General features: G+C 43.4%; 3 protein-coding genes across 3 annotated transcripts in view; all 3 read left to right on the top strand.

Annotated features, from left to right (window-relative positions):
* The first annotated feature begins 513 nt into the window (after positions 1 to 513).
* On the top strand, positions 514 to 14,631 carry LOC120407997 (cardiomyopathy-associated protein 5-like). The gene is made up of 3 exons (XM_039544433.1): positions 514 to 685; positions 12,310 to 14,547; positions 14,595 to 14,631. The coding sequence occupies exons 1-3, from the start codon at positions 570 to 572 to the stop codon at positions 14,629 to 14,631; spliced, it is 2,391 nt and encodes a 796-aa protein (XP_039400367.1). The 5' UTR covers positions 514 to 569.
* A 13-nt stretch (positions 14,632 to 14,644) lies between these two features.
* Positions 14,645 to 15,884, top strand: LOC120407996 (cardiomyopathy-associated protein 5-like). Its single transcript, XM_039544432.1, has 2 exons — positions 14,645 to 15,813; positions 15,860 to 15,884. The coding sequence occupies exons 1-2, from the start codon at positions 14,786 to 14,788 to the stop codon at positions 15,882 to 15,884; spliced, it is 1,053 nt and encodes a 350-aa protein (XP_039400366.1). The 5' UTR covers positions 14,645 to 14,785.
* Positions 15,877 to 19,454, top strand: part of LOC120408233 (cardiomyopathy-associated protein 5-like) — a 46,369-nt gene continuing 42,791 nt past the window's right edge. The window contains exon 1 of the mRNA XM_039544937.1: positions 15,877 to 17,710. Within this exon, the coding sequence (XP_039400871.1) occupies positions 15,884 to 17,710 (1,827 nt within the window). The 5' untranslated portion in view covers positions 15,877 to 15,883. The remainder of the gene's footprint in view (positions 17,711 to 19,454) is intronic.

Here is a 19,454-nt window from a genome sequence, read left to right as displayed (position 1 = left end):
TTAAACCACATTTTATTCTGAACCCTCATACAGGGTTCTACACCAGAGCCCCCTGTTAAACATTTATATACATTTATTTTGCTTTTAATAACTGATATTGAGACACAATTAGACTTTCTACATATCTGCTTCCTCCACTCCCATAGCCCCACACTGTCCGTGTGTTCCCTTTCTTCTGGTTGGGGAAGGTCACTTGAAGCCCTGATTTGTGTTTCTTTTTGTAACTCTGCACATTTAGCCAGTGAGCTTGGCTATAAAACACTGTTACCAAAAGCTTCTTCGTAGCAAAAATGTGCTTAGTTTGTGAGTGGCTTGAGTAGCCCAGAGAACTGGCTGCAATTACTGGTTTGTCCCTTTTATTATTCACAGTGTACTGGGATGAGGCTGGTGCTAGGACCCAGTGGTAAGACTTAGGCAGCAACAGCAACTTGGTGTTGTAACTTTCCTGCCTTCTATTTAAAGACTCCCCTGAGTCAGGAGGACTGAAGCTGCTGGGGATGACAGTTGCTTCAGGCAACCCTGGGGAGGACGGAGTAGGGGGTAAAAATCCGAGCAAAGGCCTGAACTGAATGGAGGGTTACTCTGGCTCTGAGTGCGACAGAGTGTCTGAGATTTCCTCCTCTATAGAGGATGAAGTCCCCGAAGGGTTGGTGGAGCCCCAAGAAGTGGCGGAGCTGACTAACAGGTACTCCCTCTCCAGAAAGGAACAAGCCCTGCATGCATGGGCGGGGCGTAACACTTGGGGGACCTGGGATCCAGACCTATTTTATCTTTTTCTCCCCCAAAGCATATTTGAATAAAACAAATGAGAATCTGCCAGCGAGCCTTTCTGGTTAATTTGGCTGTAATTAAGTTTTATTCTGTAAGTGCCTATCCTGAGCACTGAAGGCTTTTCTATTTAAAGAGTCTGCAGCATGCCAGCTGGAGTGGCATCTCCTGCCCCTCCCTTTCTGGCTGACTTTTTGTTACATATTGATCTTACTTATTCTGGGGATTTACATGTCAGCAGTCGGGTGAGGAAGGAGGACTCTAAGCTCTTTCTGCCAGGTATCTGAGGCCTTCTGTGACTGATTTTTGGGGTGAAAAGGGACACAGAATACTGTTTTAGGCATTTTTATGCAGAGACCAAAGTTTTTAACAGAGAAACTGCTGAGAAATAGCTTGGAATGAGTGCTCTCCGTGTAGGATTGGGAGCCAGAAATCTGACTTCTGATCCTGTCTCTGCCATGATCCTGGGCCTGATCCTGCAATCTGATCCATGTGGGCCGACCCTTGTGCCCTTGCAGAACCTCGCTAATATCAGTGGGACACTTTGTGCCCATCCAGATCCACCTAGTGTAGATCAAGAGCAGGAGGTTGTTGTGTGGGGACAGAATCCATCATTGTTAAATGTACATTGTAAACAGAGTTGGAAAATAAGTAGTAATGTTTGAAAAATACTTTCTGAAGTCTATTTGATAAGTGGTTTGAGTAATATACTTCCAGTCACCCAAGTGATAGGAGTTGTTCTTGGTTATACAGAACCTCTTGGCAGCCTATCAAATTTTGGAGTGATTTGGAGCCTTACCATGAAAGTTCTTCATGGGCAGAGGTCAACAAGATGAAGAACAAATGGTGAAACTCTACTCATAATAATGCCCAAATTTGCCATGACCCTCTTCTCTGGTATCTTTCCTCTGCTTCCTGGTTCTAACTAGGGGTAAATAAATGAGATTAAGAAAAGGAGAACTTAGTCCAGAGCATTAGGAAAGCTTCCTGATCGTGAGATCCATTCAACTGTGAGTTACTCTCCCAAAGGAAAGGGTGGGAATCTCCATCACTGGAGTTGTTTCAAAGTAGAGGGGACCAAGCCTACTGTGCCAAAATGTACTATAGGAGCAGTTCTGTACTAGCAAAGAGAATGGACTACATGCCCCAAAAGATCTCTTGCATCTTTGGCACCTATATTAACCATGCTGGTTAAGCTCTTCAGCCAAGATTTGGGAAGTTATTTCAACCTGTGTGTAACCTGAAGCACACGTGTAGTCCCCCTGAAGTCAATGGGACTACGCAGGGCTTAAAGTTATATACATGCTTAAGTATGTTTCTGAATCAGAGTAATCAGCTGGATATTTCTGCTTCTATGAGCAACAATTAAATAGTTAATAATGGTGTTTAAATAATCATCTTTAAGCTACAGATGAGAGTAGCTCATGCCTTCTATCTTCAGATATCCTTTCTTTAATAGCAGTTCTGGGGGTGGGGGATGCGGGGAGGGTCTCTATCTATGCATTTGAATGGTACTTAGGACAATCAGATTTCATTCTTGGCTTGGGTGGGTGCTATTGCAATACAAACTGTACAAGTAAAATACCATTGCCTAGTCAGGAATAGCATCATAATGCTGCAGATGAAGAATGTTCTAATGCAGTGAGTATTTGGTAAATCATGGTGACAAATTCCTGAGACAGCCAATTATATTAATAATGGCACAATTCATGTACATCCCACAACAGCATTTAATTAAGATAGGTGGATCTATTTGAGGGACTTCCAAACAGCTGTGTTCAGTGGGCACCTGAGTTTTTTTCAACTCAGGGCATGTTTTCACTGGCAACATGGCTGCACTTTAATGTGGCTTGTGTAGCCGTGGCATAAAAAACCCACCTCCATGAAGGGAGTAGCTCCCAGCGCTGATGCACTGTCTACACTGGCACTCGACAGCGCTAAAACTTGTTTTTTCACACCCCTGAGTGAGAAAGTTGCAACACTGTAAAGTGCCAGTGTAGACACTTGATTTGCTAAGTTTGATTTGCTTCTGATTTAATTAGTGTAGTTCTGTTCACATGATGATTGTTAAGAATATTCCATTGCTTTTCCAGGAGGTCTGTGATGGGAATTAACATTTGGCCTTTAGAGCAAATAAGGCAAAACAAGTTCACAGCTCAGAAACCTCTCTAACCACCCAGTGACAGACTTGAAGGTGGCAACTTTACAACAAAAAAAAATTCAAAAACAGACTCCAAAGAGAGACTGCTGAACTTGAATTAATATGCAAATTAGATACAATTAACTTAGGTTTGAACAGAGACTGGGAATGGTTGGGCCATTACACTAATTGAATCTATTTCCCCATGTTAAGTATCCTCACACCTTCTATGGGTCATCTCGATTATCACTTCAGAAGTTTTTTTCCCTCTTGCTGCTGATAGCTTATCTCGATTGATTGGCCTCTTACAGTTGGTATGGCTACTTCCACCTTTTCATGTTCTCTGTATGTATAAATATCTTCTTGCTGTATGTTCCAGTCTATGCATCCGATGAAGTGGGCTGTAGCCCACGAAAGCTTATGCTGAAATAAATTTGTTAATCTCTAAGGTGCCACAAGTACTCCTGTTCTTTTAGCTCAGAAATGGTTTATTGGTGTAAATTTTTAAACTTTTTTTTAGCTGTTAGAGAGTTTTGTAAATGTAAATAAAATGAAGATTTGGAGCTTTAAGCCCTCCCCTGTCATTACTAGTTAAGCAAAACTCTCAGGAATATGAGTAAGGATGTAAAGGCCAAGCCCATACGATGTGACTCTGTAACTTGGTTGTGAGTTTACAAGTGAAATTTGGTGCCTCTGTTTCAAGATACACTTGCTATTGATGTTTTGAAAATCTTTTTTTAGAAAAGTCCAAGATATGTTAAATCTGTCTGCAAGGCCGTACATGCCTGATTCTGCAGCCAACTCTGGCATTAACTGCAATTTAACATTTGCGAGCTGCATGCAGGATTGGTTGCCTATTCAGCTCTAGACTGCCCTTGCACTATTAAACTCGGGGTGGGGGTGGGGGGGAGTTTTGCCATAGGACATAAGAGGAACCTATGTAATGTTTTTCAGCCACAGATTTCCAAGTGCTTTTACAAAGCAAGATGAGTACTGTATAATGATCTGGGGCATAGAGAAGTCAAGTGACTTGCCCCAGGGCAAACAGCAGGCCTGTTTAGAAACACGAATAGAACTCAGGTTTCCTGACTCCCCCAGCAGTGCTCAAAGAGAATAACTTTAGCATTGTCTTCCTATCTCTCATTTTTAGAACCCTACAAAGCCTGGGATTGTGTTATGTCAGTTCTTTTCGTATTCCATTACAACAGTTGAGGTCATCCAGTGCACTTTTGTTGAAGTTCCTTTATACAGGATGCTCTTAGCTGAGAGCCCTTGTCCCTGGAGTTTGCTTCCTCTGACATTCTGCCAGAACCCAAATTGACAAGCTTCATATATTGTGCTAGAAAGAGAGATCTGACTGATCATTTAATCTTTTTGTCATTTAGTATATAATACAGGTGAGATCTCAATGAGCAATGGGACACCAGTGGATTATTGAGTCAGTAACTAAAGCCTAAGGATACAATAACATATATTTAAATAGAAAGTACTTATCTACAGCTGTGATAAGTGCAAAGTTAATGAATAAATAAAAATAAAGTTTGTCAATGCTGTTTAAAAAAAGCTGTAGCCGTGCTTGTGAATAACCTGACACAAACCCTGTGTATCCAACAAAGAGAAGAGATTATTTTGAGTGACCAGTTTTTTCACTCTTTCAGAATCTATTAAAAAGAGCTAATATTTTTTAAAATATTAAAAATACTGTGAGTTATTCTTTTGAGAGAGGAAAATACAACAAAGAATTTACAGGGTTAAAAATTAGTTTATTTCATTACTGGGCTCTTTGTACAGTCAATTGGAGACTAGGCCATCTTAGGAGAGGGTGTCTGGTACTTTAGAAACAAAGGTAAAAAGTAATTAGTTTGTGGTGTAGGTAAAAAATGTAGTGTACACAATATATGCCATTTGGATAAGCTAAAAGAGATCCAAAGTGTTGAAGATATTCTAAGTGTTTTAGGCAGGTGCTTAGTAAAGTAGCATTCAAGGACGGCACAGTAACAACAGTAATGGACAGTGGTGTTAAAGCATGATTATCCAGCATGGAATGTGTGAGGATTTGCGGGTAACTGTAACTGGTGTTTTTTCCCCAGTTAGACTAAAGCTTTACAGAGCAGGTGGGCTGCATTTGAAACACAATAGTAGACATGCTACCATACAGAGTCAGTCTTAGCATTATCTGGTAGGGAGAAAATAGTTCAATGCAAGAGGAAGAAGGATTTAAATAAGATCTATGAAAACAAAAGCTAGCAGCAGCTGGTGGTTTGTTTAAACTGGCACAGACGATGTGACAAAGCATAAAGCTTAATGGACATTTTTAAAGTTCTAAAGTAGAATTCTAGAGAGAGTGTATAAAAACATGCAACATACAGATAAAGGGCCTGATCCTGCAATGAAAAAATCCTTACTTGCACTAAGTAGTCCTAAGTAAGCCAGTGAAGCTGCTCAAGTGGGTAAAGTGATGCATGTTATTGTTTCCAGGATCAGGGTCAGTGCTACAATGCAGTGTTTCTATCAGAAACTAGTTATCCTTTTAAATCTGTTGTAAAGTTCTGATAGCAACAGTCTCCTCAAAACTCCAGCAAAGTCATGGTGCCTTACTTTTCACACCATTTTATCAAAGCCAGGTACTGCAGTTATTCTTTTGTTATTTCTGGCAGGGCTGGCTCTACATATTCGGCCGCCCCAAGCAGTCATGCGCGGGAGACGCCCCGGGAGCAGCGGACCTCCCTCTGGCTTGACTGGTGAGGGTCCGCTAGTCGCGTGGCTTGGCTGGACCTCCCGCAGCTGCGGACGGTTGGCTGGTCCGGCGGCTCCGGTTGAGCTGCCGCAGTCATGCCTGCAGGAGGTCCACCGGAGCCGCGCAGCCAGCGAACCGTCCGCAGTCATGCCTGTGGCAGGTCCGGTCGTCCCGGGGCTCCGGTGGACCTCCCGCAGACATGACTGCGGCAGGTCCGCCGGCCCAATCTGCCGCCCCTCACAACAACTGCCGCCCCATGCGCGTGCTTGTCGCGCTGGGGTCTGGAGCCGGCCCTGATTTCTGGAAACAATGAGATTAACAAGTAGTATCAGAACCCTGTCATAAGGACAGCGCAAGACATCATGTCCTTCGTCAGCATGAATAAACCAGTTGTTTTTATAAACTCCTGTGCTGTGTGCTCTAGCTTTTGGAACTGTACCTTGTGAAATTATCTTCTTGACTGACGTCTATTTTTTCTATTGCCATTTAGAACTAATATTTTCTTATAAAGCAGTGATGGTATTTGGAAAGGATGTGATATCTTTGAGAAAAACACCAAGCAAACTATTATGATGCAAGTTACCAGACCCTCATTTGTAGGATTCCCTGTGGAGTCTGATACACATGTGGAATTAAAGTTTAATCACAGGAAAAGAACATCAGTTAGCTGTCCAGGCACTGCTGTTTCTGGGCTCCTTCCATTAGCTGGCTCATATAGATAAAAGGACTTCAGACTCCCAGCCTCAAATACTCCGAAAACAAAAGATAAGCAGGCATTATATTGTTGTAACCATTTCCTGTACCTTTTGGAGTTGATTATTTTAGTTAAGGATAAAATCTCAGATGGCAAGTGAACTGGGGGACCAATACAAGGTGCTGGAGAATTGCCATTAAAACAACAACAACATGCCCTCCATTTTGTTTGGACGTATTCCTGGTTTCATCACATGAAATAATCTTGAATTCAAGATTAATCTTTAATTCCTGGAGACTCTAGGACAATCCTGGAGGGTTGGCAAACCTACTTGCAATTAAAAGGAGACAAAGCCAGGAAGAGGGTGAGAGGCAGTATAGCAGGGTCAGAGGCTGCCCTCAGCCTGAAGGAAGCTGGAGAAGTGGATTGAGGAGTCTAACTTGAGTAGTGGACTGGTCTGAGTAGGTGAGAGGTTCCGCTAGCCAGCATGGAGAAGGAGCTGCTTGGCAGCCAGTGGGTGGGATGTGGCAGGGCCCAGAGGGGACTGTCACAGTGGTGTAACTAAGTTTGTAAGTATAGGTGCTCTAGACCCACCTACTAAAGTAAATGGGAGTTGGAGAGTGTATTTTCTTTTGTTTGTTTCAGTATTTTTTTAGCCTCTCTCAAATAGGTCAGCACCTTCTGACTAGGTGAGGGGAGGAGAAAGAAACAAGGTGTAGAGTATACAAAGGCCTAGTACAATCAGTAGGCTGTATACTGGATGGGTAAAGATGTTACCCTACCACACCACACGAGAATGTGGGCACAAAGTAGTATGGGCCCAGGAAATTCACCACTAGGGTTGAGGTTTTAAGTAAAAGGGCTCAAAATGAACAAACTGGTGGATGCCTCTGTTACCGCTCACTGCAAGTGTAAAATAGCAAAAACAGCAGTAAGATGCTCCCTGATAACGAAATCACCACAGTACATTGGATCGGCCTGACGTGTTGTCCTGAACAGCAATGCCAGGATTCCTGCTGCAGTTTCCTTTTCCTGTCTCCCGGCTAATCTGAATTGGGCTGGTGCCAACACTGCCTTCTCTCACCCATGGTATTTGGGTCATGTGCGGCTCTGAGGATCTTTACCATTTTTTCAAACCCAGAGGGACCTGTTCAGGGCACAAGGCCCATGGCCTCCTTTCCCTCCATGGCTTCTGCTCTCCATGAGGGAGGAAGAGCTTTCAGGTGTGGGCTATGGAAATACTCTGACATCTGGGGCCTCCTTCCTCAAAATAGCCAGCACTGGTGAGAGCAGTGGCGGCAAGTCAGGCCCCTTGGTCTCCCCTTTTCCTTACTAAATGGGGAACAAAATCACCAGCCAGGGCTGGCTTTAAGCCAATTCAACCAATTCCCCTGAATTGGGCCCCGCGCCCAAGTCCCAGTAGGGCATACTGGCAAGAGCTGGTGCGCTGTACTGGGGTGGCCTGGCTTCCCCAGGGGGGCAATTTAAAGGGCCTGGGGCTCGCAGGAGGGGCTGGAGCCCCAGGCCCTTTAAATTGCCCCCATAGCCCCACTGCTGGAGCCCTGGGGTAGGGCTGTGGGGCTCTAGGGGCTATTTAAAAAGTCCAGGGCTCCCCTGCTTCTACCGCCCCGGCCCTTTAAATAGCCGCCGGAGCCCCGCCGCCACTACCCCAGGGCTCCCTCGGCTATTTAAAGGGCCGTTGCGGTAGAAGCAGGAAAGCCCCGGGCCCTTTAAATAGCCCTCCGAGCCCTGGGGTAGAGGGGGCAGGCTCCAGCTGACTCTGCCACCCCGGTCCTTTAAATAGCCCCCGGAGCCCCGCCGCTTCCCCAGGGCTCCCATGGCTATTTAAAGGGCCGCAGCGGTAGAAGCAGGGGCGACCTGGGCCCTTTAAATAGCCACCAAACCCCGGGCTGCTGCTGCTGCTACCCTGGTGGGGAAGGGAGGAGGAGGGGGCACTCACCATACAGGGTGGGCTGCACCTCCTTCACCTGCACCCCCTTCCTGCAGCCAGCCCCCCCTTCCTGCAGCCAGCCCCTCCTGCACCCCCTGCCCGCACCAGCCCTGCACCCCCTGCCCTGCCGGCATCAGCTCCTGCCTGCAGCCAGCCCTGCACCCCCTGCCCGGCCCACAGCCAGCCCCTGTCTCCAGCCAGCCCTGCACCCCCTGCCCGGCCCGCAGCCAGCCCCTGCCTGCAGCCAGCCCTGCACCCCCTGCCCGGCCCGCAGCCAGCGCCTGCCTGCAGCCAGCCCCGCACCCCCTGCCCGGCCCGCAGCCAGCCCCTGCCTGCAGCCAGCCCCGCACCCCCTGCCCTGCCCGCAGCCAGCCCCTGTCCCCCCCCCGCCCCGCACCCCCTGCCCGGCCCGCAGCCAGCCCCGCACCCCCTGCCCGGCCCGCAGCCAGCCCCTGTCTCCAGCCAGCCCCTGCCACGCGCCCTGCCCTGCCCGCACCAGCCCTACACCCCCATCCTGCCCACACCAGCCCCTGTCTGCAGCCAGCCCCACACCCCCTGCCCTGCCCGCAGCCAGCCCCTGTCTCCAGCCAGCCCCTCATCCCCTGCCCTGTCTCCAGCCAACCCCTGCTGCACCCCCCTGCCTGAAGCCAGCCAGTCCTGCACTCCTCTGTCTCCAGCCCTGCCAACCCATGCTGCACCCCGCTCTGGCCCTGCCTGAAGCCAGCCAACCCACCCCACACACACCCTGTCTCCAGCCAGCCCTCCACCCCTTGCCCTGCCTGCAGCCAGACCCTATCTCCAGTCAGCCCCTGCCCTGCCTCCAGCCAGCCCCATGTCCACTGCTGCCCTGCAGTTTCCAGGGCAGTAATCCTGCACACCTGCTTCAATGAGAGGGGCAGGGAGCAGCTGGGACCCACACACGTGCACATCCTAGGGTGACCAGACAGCAAGTGTGAAAAATCGGGATGGGGGTGGGGGGTAATAGGATCCTATATAAGAAAAAGACCCAAAAATCAGGACAGTCCCTATAAAATCGGGACATCTGGTCACCCTAGCACACCCCCAGGGAGTGGTGGGGACCCACACATGTAAAATGGAGCTCATTTCTAGTTCAGGCCCATCTTCTTAAAAAAGAACTTTAGGTTGGTTTAACATACATCCGTATTTTCCTGGACATGTCAGGCTTTTTGGCTCTTAAATCGCCATCTGGGAGGAAAATACGGATGTATGATAACCCTATTGGTACAAAAAATGCATACTGTGGCACATCCCTTAAATAAGAACTTCTTATAGGGAACCGGTTGCTAAGAAATGAAATGCTTTTTTTTTACATGGTTTTTTTTTTTAGTCATCCCTGCCAGGGCCCCGCTGAAAATGTTCGAATTGGGTCCCGCACTAAAGCCGGCCCTGTCAGCAGCAGCCAGGAGGAGCTCACAGGAAGTGTCCTATGGAAATCCCTCGCTAGGCTCATTCCCCAAAGACCCAATACTAACTGCACCTTATGGTTCAGGGAGGAAGGCAGAGGCTTCCAGCTTCCCATATATCTCACTCACACTCTCACTCACATGTCACCCCACCCCCTAGGGGATCAGGCCCAGTGAACTCCACTCTGCCTCTCCACAAAGGTAGCAGCAGCTCTGCACCCTGGGGCTCTGAATACTTGTTCTGCTCATTGTGTAGCCATTGTTTGTGGTCATTCAACTTCCCAACCTCACTCTCATCTCCATTTCCTTCTAACCTTCACTCTTCTCTCCCATTTCCATCTCCCTCCCAGGCAGATTTGCTCTTTCTCCACCCACTCCCCTCCTCTTACTGCAACAATCCCCTCTTCTTCCCCCGTTTAGCCAATGAGTGTCTCCACCCCCCAACTTCATTTACACACCTTTATGATGTAAATAAACCAGTGACATTTATAAAACAAGCTCTTCCATTTTCAAGAATGTTTGAAAGTGTTTTCCTTTCCAGTGTGTATTGAAAACAAATTTCAAAACCGCAAAAGTTGCTGTGAAACAGAATTGTCATGCTTTGGTCAGTTCTGCCTGGAATGTGCTCTATTTGGTGACAGGCATGACACACAACTGCTTTTGCTGGGTACTTTTGAACAAGGGGAGTGGGGGCTGTATGCTTCTAGTTTTTGGAGTTTAAGGTTTTCTGTAGACCAGGGGTAGGCACGCAAGCTGATTTTCAGTGGCACTCATGCTGCCTGGGTCCTGGCCACTGGTCTGGGGGGGCTCTGCATTTTAATTTAATTTTAAATGAAGCTTCTCAAACATTTTAAAAACCTTATTTACTTTACATACAACAATAGTTTAGTTATATATTACAGACTTATAGAAAGAGACCTTCTAAAAACGTTAACATGTATTACTGGCACGCGAAACCTTAAATTAGAGTGAATAAATGAAGACTTGGCACACCACTTCTGAAAGGTTGCCGACCGCTGCTGTAGACCATTGTACTCCTTTGATGGGTTTTCTTTTCTCCTTGTGCTTTAACATGTCTGTCTTCTACCATATGTTGGAGAGTGGTTTTTAAGTCAATGTGGTTGTAGTTTATCCTTTTTCTCTAATCTCTACTTGCCATCTGTAAACAAACTCAGTGCCGCTCAGCCTCCTCCTTGTGTCCTCTAAGACAATGAGTTCCACCTGGCTCTGATCCTGGAGTCTCCTATGTCACAGGTTAGCTCTTTATTCCTATCTGTGTAATTACATTATATTAGCCAGATAAAAATAGTTCAAAGCATGACTATCTCCCTCTATTCAGTGAAACTAGGATGTTTCAGCTGCAAGTTTGCCTCATCATGAAGTAGGCTTTGAGAGTTCATAGTTGCTTCAGTGCATGTGTTATCTTTTATTGGACCAACTTCTGTTGGTGAGAGAGACAAGCTTTTGAGCTACACGGAGCTCTTCTTCCGAGCTCTTTTCTGTACTCAATCAGATGGGGCTGGTGACACTGGTAGTTTTCCTTCAGACAGTTGCTAGGTAGGTTACAGGCTTCTTAAGGCCTTTTCCATAGCAAGGTGGCTAATGGAGGACATCTTCTGCCGAATCTGTGGTTTGCTTTACTCGATGGAAGTTTTTAAGGTATTGGGTACTGAAGAAAAATAGAGGGTTGAACATTTGCTGGTAGTCTTTTCTATTTTCTGCATATTACTATTCAAATTTCTTTACTGAAATAAGTTTGTGACTTCATCCTTAATTCTTTAATCGTTTTAACCTTTTTTGCTGCTGTAGTTTATAAAGCTGGAGGGGTAAATGGTTCTGTAGGCTTTTCCTGAAACAATATACTTAAATCACTGATAGAAATGATAGCTATTGGAATTTTATGTACCATAAATATTTTAAAAGTTTCTTTTTAAAATCATGGTTAACCATTTATTGGTATGTTGGAGGACTTACTCAGATAAACCCATGATTATAGAGGAATATTTTTATTATTTGTAACACCTTTATACACAGAATTGACCTAAATTAATAAATTAAAGTTCATTAAGTTGGAAGATGAAGAGAACTAAGATGTAGTAATAAACTATTGGCCTGAATCTCCACTGCCTTGTACTTTGAATTAGTCATTTACATCTGTGCAAAGTAGGTAAAAAATGCTACCAAATCAGTGTGTCAGCATTTACACCAACATAGTACAGGTTTAAATGATTCCACAAGCTATCAGGCATTGGAGAATCAGGCCTTAGATCTTTAGTGATATTGCTGATTTATTTCATGCTTAGATTTTTGCAGAACATTAAGCTTCCTTTAAGTTTTAAAGCCAGACTCTGACTTCACACTAGCATAAGTGAGATAAAATCTGAAGTCCTTAGTGTTTTTATACAATCTTACAACATACGATGTTATCAATGCCAACAGTATATTTGTCAGACAAAATGTTACATTATTTATGCCTATATTTGTTACAGTACTTAAGGAAAACCATTTTTCAGATTTAGGTATGTTTGATTTGACTGTAATTGATTTTTTTATAATAAATGATCCTACCATACTTTTATTTATTTATTATTGTAGTTTAAAGGAGATTATCCAGAATGAAGATGTGAAACCCAAACTACAATGCATCATGTCCGAGCCTTCCTTTTCTGTGGTAACAGTTCAAAGTGAAGATAGTGAAATAACATGGGAAACCAGCTCAAGCAGATGTTCCACTCCTTGGGCCTCAGAAGCAAGTGCTACTTCTGATCTTTGTAGTGTTGAAAGTTCATCTGTAGATTCTCCCCCAGGGAAAGTTATCTTTCTCATGGATGAAGGTAAGACTGTCCGGAAAAGAATGTGTAAATCATCAGATAGGACATCAGACTTGAAGGGAGGCCAGGGCAGCAAAAAGAGTGACTTGTCCAGAATGCAGATGCAAGAATTAAGAGATGCTCCCACAAAAGTGCAGGATGCTAAGTTAAATGCTGCTCAGCTGGAAGCACAAGCTATGGATGCAGAAACTTCAAAAGATAAAGAGGATTTGCTAGACATTACAGGGGAACCAGTGTCACATGCTTCAATTGCCTCCAAGTCCATGGGTAAAGAAAATAAACTGAAAAAAGGAAGGCCAGCCCTTAATGGGGCTGTAAGAGCTAAAATCCAGAAGTTCAGTTCAATTTCAGAAGAAGAAACACCAAAATTTTTCCAAAAGAAGGGTAGTAAAGATCCAGCTGTGCCATCAGATATAAAAAGGAAGCAGAAACAACAGCACAAAGGATTCTTAAATCAAAGCCTTTCCTCACCTTCTTTGGTGCATCTTGAAAAGAATTGCACTGATAGGGATGATGGTTCACTTCATAATATAAAACATGTCAAAATGAATATTGAATCTAGCAGTTTTTCAAACGCGGGTGTAACAGTTCCTCTTGATAAAGAAGAGAGAAAAGAGACACAGTCTTCTCCAGCTGAGACTGTACATGAGACATCAGAACAGTCACTGTCTTTTTCATCATACCTTCCTGAGGAAGAAGGGAAGCAGGAAATCCACACAAGTTCACCCATGCCCATAACATCAATATCAGAACGGTCAATATCTGAGCCATCAGATCTTATGGCTATAGCAGAGAGAGAAGAAATACAGCCCTTTCCTATATCTACAGAATCTGTCTCTGAACATTCTAGTTCATCACATACTGGTGAGGAAACAGAGAAGCAAGAAATTCAGTTTTATTCACCTGTGACTGCACAGTTGGAGCCTGAACATTCAGTTTTATCTGAAATAAAAAAGCATGATATTAAACCTTATCCACCTGTAACTGCACAATCCGAATGTGAACATCCAGATTTATCATATTCCATCGAGGAAGCAGAAAAGCAAGAAATTCATCCTTATTCGCCTGTAACTGCACAACTGGAATCTGAACAACCAGAAATATCATATTCTACTTGTGAAACAGAGAAACAAGAGATGGAGCAATTGGAGTCTGAACATTCAGACCAGCAAGATATCCAACCAAACACTCCCATAACTGCTCAGTCAGAGTCTGAACATTCAGATCTATTCTATTCCATTGAAGAAGCAGAAGAGCAAGAGTCTTATTCACCTGCAGTTGAACAACTGGAGTTTGAAAATGTAGATTTATCATATCCTGTTGATGAAACAGAAACACAAGAAAGTCAATATTATTCACAAGTAACTGCAGAACCGGAGTCTGAGCTTTCAGATTTGTCATATTCCATTGATGAAGCAGAGAAACAAGCTGCACAATTGGAGTGTGAACATCAAATTTTATCACATTCCATTGAAGAAGCAGAGAATGAAGAAATTCAGCCATATTTACTTGTACCTGCACAATTCGAGTCTGAACATCTAGTTTTATCTGAAACAGGGAGTGAAGAAATTGAGCATTATTCACTCACAACTCCACAATTGGAATCTGGTCATTTAATTTTATCATATCCTATTGGAGATACAGAAATCCGAGAGAGTCAGTGTTATTCACATGTACCTGCAGGACTGGAGCCTGAACATTCACTTTCATATTATTCAGTTGATGAAGTAATTCCCCAAGAAATTCAATCTTCTTCACCTGTAACTGCACAATCTGTGCCTAAACATTTAGTTTTGTCACATTCTATTGATGATGAAGAAAAGCAAGACATTCAGCCATATAGACCCAAGCCTGCAAAATCAAAGTGTCACTCTTTAGTTTCATCATATGACACTGATGAAGCAGAGATGCGAGAAATTCAGCTACATTCACCTAAAATAGAAAACTTGATGTCTGAACAGTTAGTCACTATGCCACTAATGCATATTAATGGCAGAGATGGGCAAGAACTTCAAGCTTATTCACTGGGCACAGAATACTTGTTGTCAGCACAGTTAACAGCTCCTTCTCCCATCTTCATTGCTGAAAGTGATAAGCAAGAAATACAACCTGATGCACATGAAGTGCCAGACTTGGTTTCAGAAGTGTTGAACTTTTCAGCAGGTTCTATTAATAAAGAAGAGAAGCATGATATTGATTCTTCTTTGCCTGATGCAGAATATACGTCATCTGAACAATCAATGGCTGTTTCATCAGACTTTATTGATGAAACCGTGATGCAAGAAAATCAGTCTTATTCAGCTGAAGTAGACAGTTTCCCATCAACACAGTTAAAAACCACCGTAGTTAGGCCTTTTAATGAAACAGAGAATCTAGAAATTCAAGCCTATGCTTTTGAGGAAACTGCTTTGTTGTCAGAAGAGTCAAAAACTGGCTCAGCTGATCCTATAAATAATAACGAAGCAGACAAGCAAGAAATTCAGTCTTTTCCAAATGAAGCTGAATACTTTGAATCAAAACAATTTCCAGGTAGACTTCAGACAGCACGTACAGCCCAAAGTACTAATGAGAATAAATCAGACATGACAATGGTATCTGATTTTGTTTCAAATGAAGCTTCCCGTAATCTTCTATCAGAGCCTATTAATGAAACCCACACACATAATTTATACTCCTCACTACCAGGTAATCCAGTCTCAGATAAAAATGTAAATAATGTAACAGTAACTAGCATTGGAGACCTTTCAACAGCAGAAGAAATACAGCATTTTTCAAATGTAGAAGCAGGGTCAAAAGAGCCTGAACATTATCTACCGAGAGAAGAGAAATTAACAGAACATGTGCACTCTGCAGAAGAATCCAAATATACTCCAGAACCTGATGAACAAAAAGATATGTTTAATATCATTTCAGAAGGTTATGAGATATTGAACATTCATGCTGTCCCACTCATTTCTTCAGTGGATGAAGAAGAAAGCAAACACATGCCAGATAAACTAGAATACTTAGAAACAAATACCCTCATTAAAACAAAACTGTCTGATTGTGGTGACCATGAAGCGTCAGCATATGGAACAGTTACAGAAATTTCAGAAAACTCAGTGGCAGATGACACTGGAGTTAAAGATATGGAACAAAAAGAACTTGTTGAAGTAGATGCTCAGGAAATTGTAGAAACAGAGGAGGAAATTTCCACTGTGTCAGAAAATAAAAGTGGTGAAGTTTTGAATCCTAATGAGAGTACCATTGAGATGGATTATTTTGAGAAGTATACTTTGATTGATGACAAATCTCCCACTGAACTATCTGTTCAGGGGCTATCTCCCTTTGATGCTGTAATGGCAAACCCTAAGAAACATACAGAAGAAACCATCTCTTCAACTGGAAATTCTGATGTTAATACTTCGGAAGATGAATTTACTTTACTAGATAATGACTTAGATGAAGCCTTTTATGGAATGATAGAACAAGAAAGCAAGATGCAGTCTCATGCAGATGCTCAGAAATTTTTGACTATGCAAAAATCAATTGACTGTAGTAAAAAAGTGATAAATATAGAAGATGAACAGAAGTTAGCAGGCACACCCTTATTTGATACAGAAGAAGGAGTGTTAGAACGGTCTATGTTGTTTCCCACATCAGTCAGCGCAATTAACCCAGAACTTCTAGAGGAGCCACCTGCACTGGCATTTTTATACAAGGACCTCTATGCAGAAGCCGTGGGAGAAAACGCAAAAGGTGAAAATGAGCCTCCTTCTGATGAAGAGAGTGGGAATTCTGATGCATCTTTTCCTAGAAATTCTGACACAGATGATGAAACTGGAATATATTTTGAAAAATACATTCTTAAAGATGATATTCCTTGCAACGCAGCTGAGTCTCAGAAAGATCAAGTTTCAAAAGCTCAGTCTATTAATAAAGACCTGTCAGGCCAACTGAGGGTTTCAGGAGACAAACATAAGGATTTTTATGAGGTAATTGAAAAGGAGCAGCAATCTGTTCATATTTTATCTGAAGAATCCACCAAAACCCAGGTCTTGTCTGAAGGAGAAATTGTGGTGGGAGAGACAATCCCGTTTATTACTTATATTAAAGTAACAATTTGTCAACCAACTCAGGCAGTTCCTTTTGGAAGCACGCTTAATATTTCAGATGCAAGAAATGATCCCACTAGTCAACAAGAGGAAGAAAATGCACCTGCAGCAACACACGAGGAATTGTCAGAGCAAATGAGTCATGAAGAGTCCAGTCAAGTACTAGATTCTGAGGTAATTGCTAATCAAAAAGAAGCATCTGTGCAAGATAAATCAAAGACAGTAACTCCTCGAACAGATGAGCGAAAAGAAGAACATGAAATAGCAATAGTTAATAAAATGGATAATTACGTGCCTCATGGAAGAACACCTGTTGATGAAAGTGAAAGCAATCAATATGTTCATACTCCTCAGCAACCAGAGCAATTAATTTCATATTTAAATAATCACCTTCAACCCTTGACAAAAGAGGCATATGATTTAGACCATGATCGTTTTGAAAGTGTGAACAATGGGGAAAAATATCTATTTGGTACAGATGAGCAGACAAATGAAAAAAGAGTCAGAGAAAAGATTGCCAACAATATAGCAAAGCATAACCTAGAAGTAGTTAAGACTGGCCTTCCAGAACCTGGAGTAAAGTTTGATAAGGCCTCAGGTGATTTAAACATACAGCCTTTTAGACGTGATTTCGATAACCTTCCATCAGATTCAACAAGAGAGGAGCAGTGCTTGGAGACTGATGAACATCTTGCTGAGTCGATGGATTATGAAGTGATTACCCAAGAAGAACTTTTGCAAGATGAAATATCCTCTGAATTAGCACATGAAGATTTATTGTTTGAAGACAGGGAATCGTTTGACCAGATTAGCTATAGTTATGAATCTGTAAATGAGGCAGAGCAAGAGACACCCATTGAACATGAGGATTCAGGCTTTGTGGTGATGAATTCTGAAAAATCATCACTCGACATATCTGAAAGTGAGAGTCAACAAAAAGAAATTAAGAAGGCCCACGTTGATACTTATTGCTGCCAGTGCAGGTGCCCAATTTCTGCTATTGACAAGCTTTTTGGGGAGCATGAAGGCCATGATGTGACAACACTGGACACTGCTGTAACGGATATGAAGGTAAGCATTTATGTTAACATTTTCATAATTAAAATTGATAAATGATTACTTGATTGACTATGTAGTTTAAAATATGAATCTTTCATCTTTAACCTTAGCCCAAATTTGGGATTGTAAATTATTAGTTGGAGACTGCTCCAGATTCAGCAGAAAGAATGCAAGTATTTTGGTTTTCAGTTTCTATATATACTATCTATTGACAGGAACTTTTCCTTTTGCCATATTGTCAATGCTTTAGTCAACCTTGGGCTGGATTATTACAATGCACTTTCTTTATACCAGTGTTTCCTAAATGGTGGGTCATGGAAAGGTTGTAGATGGGTCATGGGCCCAGTGTGGAGTGAGGCCCTGGAGAGGAGGAGGGGGAGTTGGAGAGTAAGCACACCCCACATTTACCTCACTGCAGCAGCTCCTGTCCCATGGGACTGGGCCTGGCTCCCTACCCTCTGAGGCCAAACCTTGAGAGGTGCTGTGACCCTGGTCATGGGAGGGTCACAGAGTGGGGAGCTGGGCCCAGCCCTGCAGAACAGGAGCAGCCATTGTGGGGTATGGAGTGGGGTTGGTATCCTTTCCCCTCCTGCCCACCCCCGGCCTCTCTTCTGCTTTGGGCCAGGATTAGGGTTGTGGTGCTGGGGTGGAGGGTGGAAGGAAACTGCTGAGGATAGTCAGTGGCCCCTTCACAGGACAAGGAAGAGAAGGTGGTAGCAGAGGAGGATTCTGGATTATGATTCTGCCCCTTCCTCCCCCAATGTGGACCCTGTGTGGGTTGCAAAAAAAGATACAATGTTGTGGGTGGATTGCCTTAGAAAAAAGTTTGGGCACTGCTACCTTCAGGTACACTTGCAGCATCATTCAGAAGCTTCAGCCTAGTGCTGAACATACATGCAGTGCTCACCTCTTGGGTTGGGCCAACATGAACACATCACCCTTGTGCTCCATGAGCAGCACTGCCCTGTTTCCCAATCCAGTGGAAGGTGTGAGTTATTCATCTGTTAGAACCAGAATGGTCTGATGCGCCACTGTGGAAGGTCCATTTGGCTGGCAAGCTTTTGTCATAGGTCACCAGGGCTACATACCTGGGGTGGGTAGCAGGAAGTTCTTGGTGAAGGGCCTTTGGAAGGCAGCCAAAGTTTGGTGACTTTTTTAAAATGTTGCAAAGTAAGATGCAAATGTTTATTTTGGCTGAATTTGGGGCTGTTGCAGAGAATCTCTCCCATGAGAGGATGGAAATAGAAAATATTTAAATGGGTTTGATTTAACAGCATTGCAGGCCACCATGGTTCATTTAATTTGTGTAGCAAGCCCACATATTACAAGATCTATAAAATAAAGAATGCAAAAAATTCCTAAAAATCTGCAGGAGAGCTGGGCCAGCAAATACTGGTACCAAGATGACTATCAGGTTAGTTAGAACAGGGCAATACAAGGTCTCTTTTAGAATATGGAACTAGAAGGAAGAATATATTGTAATTAAGGTGGCCTTGCAGTCATGAACTTGCCAAACTGGCGATTTTGATCTATTCATTTTTTTTGTGTGATATCTTGTTTACATACCAGGTCTTACTAAGCTTTCCTAGTTATAGCGTCATCCTTAATATAGGTGGCTTTTTTTGGCATGCAGAGAGGCATAACTTTAGTAACACTGGTTCATTTCACTTTGACATTGTAGAGTAACCTCTGTGTGCTTGCACTGACATTGTCACAAGATTGTTAGCAGTCCAGTTTAAGTACAAAGGTCAGACAA

Source organism: Mauremys reevesii, linkage group 6 (assembly GCF_016161935.1).
Source record: "Mauremys reevesii isolate NIE-2019 linkage group 6, ASM1616193v1, whole genome shotgun sequence".
NCBI classification, from domain to species: Eukaryota; Metazoa; Chordata; order Testudines; family Geoemydidae; genus Mauremys; species Mauremys reevesii.
The sequence above is the reverse complement of the archived record's forward strand: the minus strand, read 5'-3'. Positions and strand labels throughout refer to the sequence as shown.

Excerpts from the sequence above, each read along its gene's own strand:
- LOC120407997 (XM_039544433.1), top strand. The coding sequence starts at position 570 with ATGGAGGGTTACTCTGGCTCTGAGTGCGACAGAGTGTCTGAGATTTCC. Across the intron at positions 686-12,309 it reads GTGGCGGAGCTGACTAACAG|TTTAAAGGAGATTATCCAGA; the intron begins GTACTCCCTCTC and ends TTATTATTGTAG. Across the intron at positions 14,548-14,594 it reads CATATTAATGGCAGAGATGG|CACAGTTAACAGCTCCTTCT; the intron begins GCAAGAACTTCA and ends ACTTGTTGTCAG.
- LOC120407996 (XM_039544432.1), top strand. The coding sequence starts at position 14,786 with ATGGCTGTTTCATCAGACTTTATTGATGAAACCGTGATGCAAGAAAAT. Across the intron at positions 15,814-15,859 it reads GAGATGGATTATTTTGAGAA|GGGCTATCTCCCTTTGATGC; the intron begins GTATACTTTGAT and ends CTATCTGTTCAG.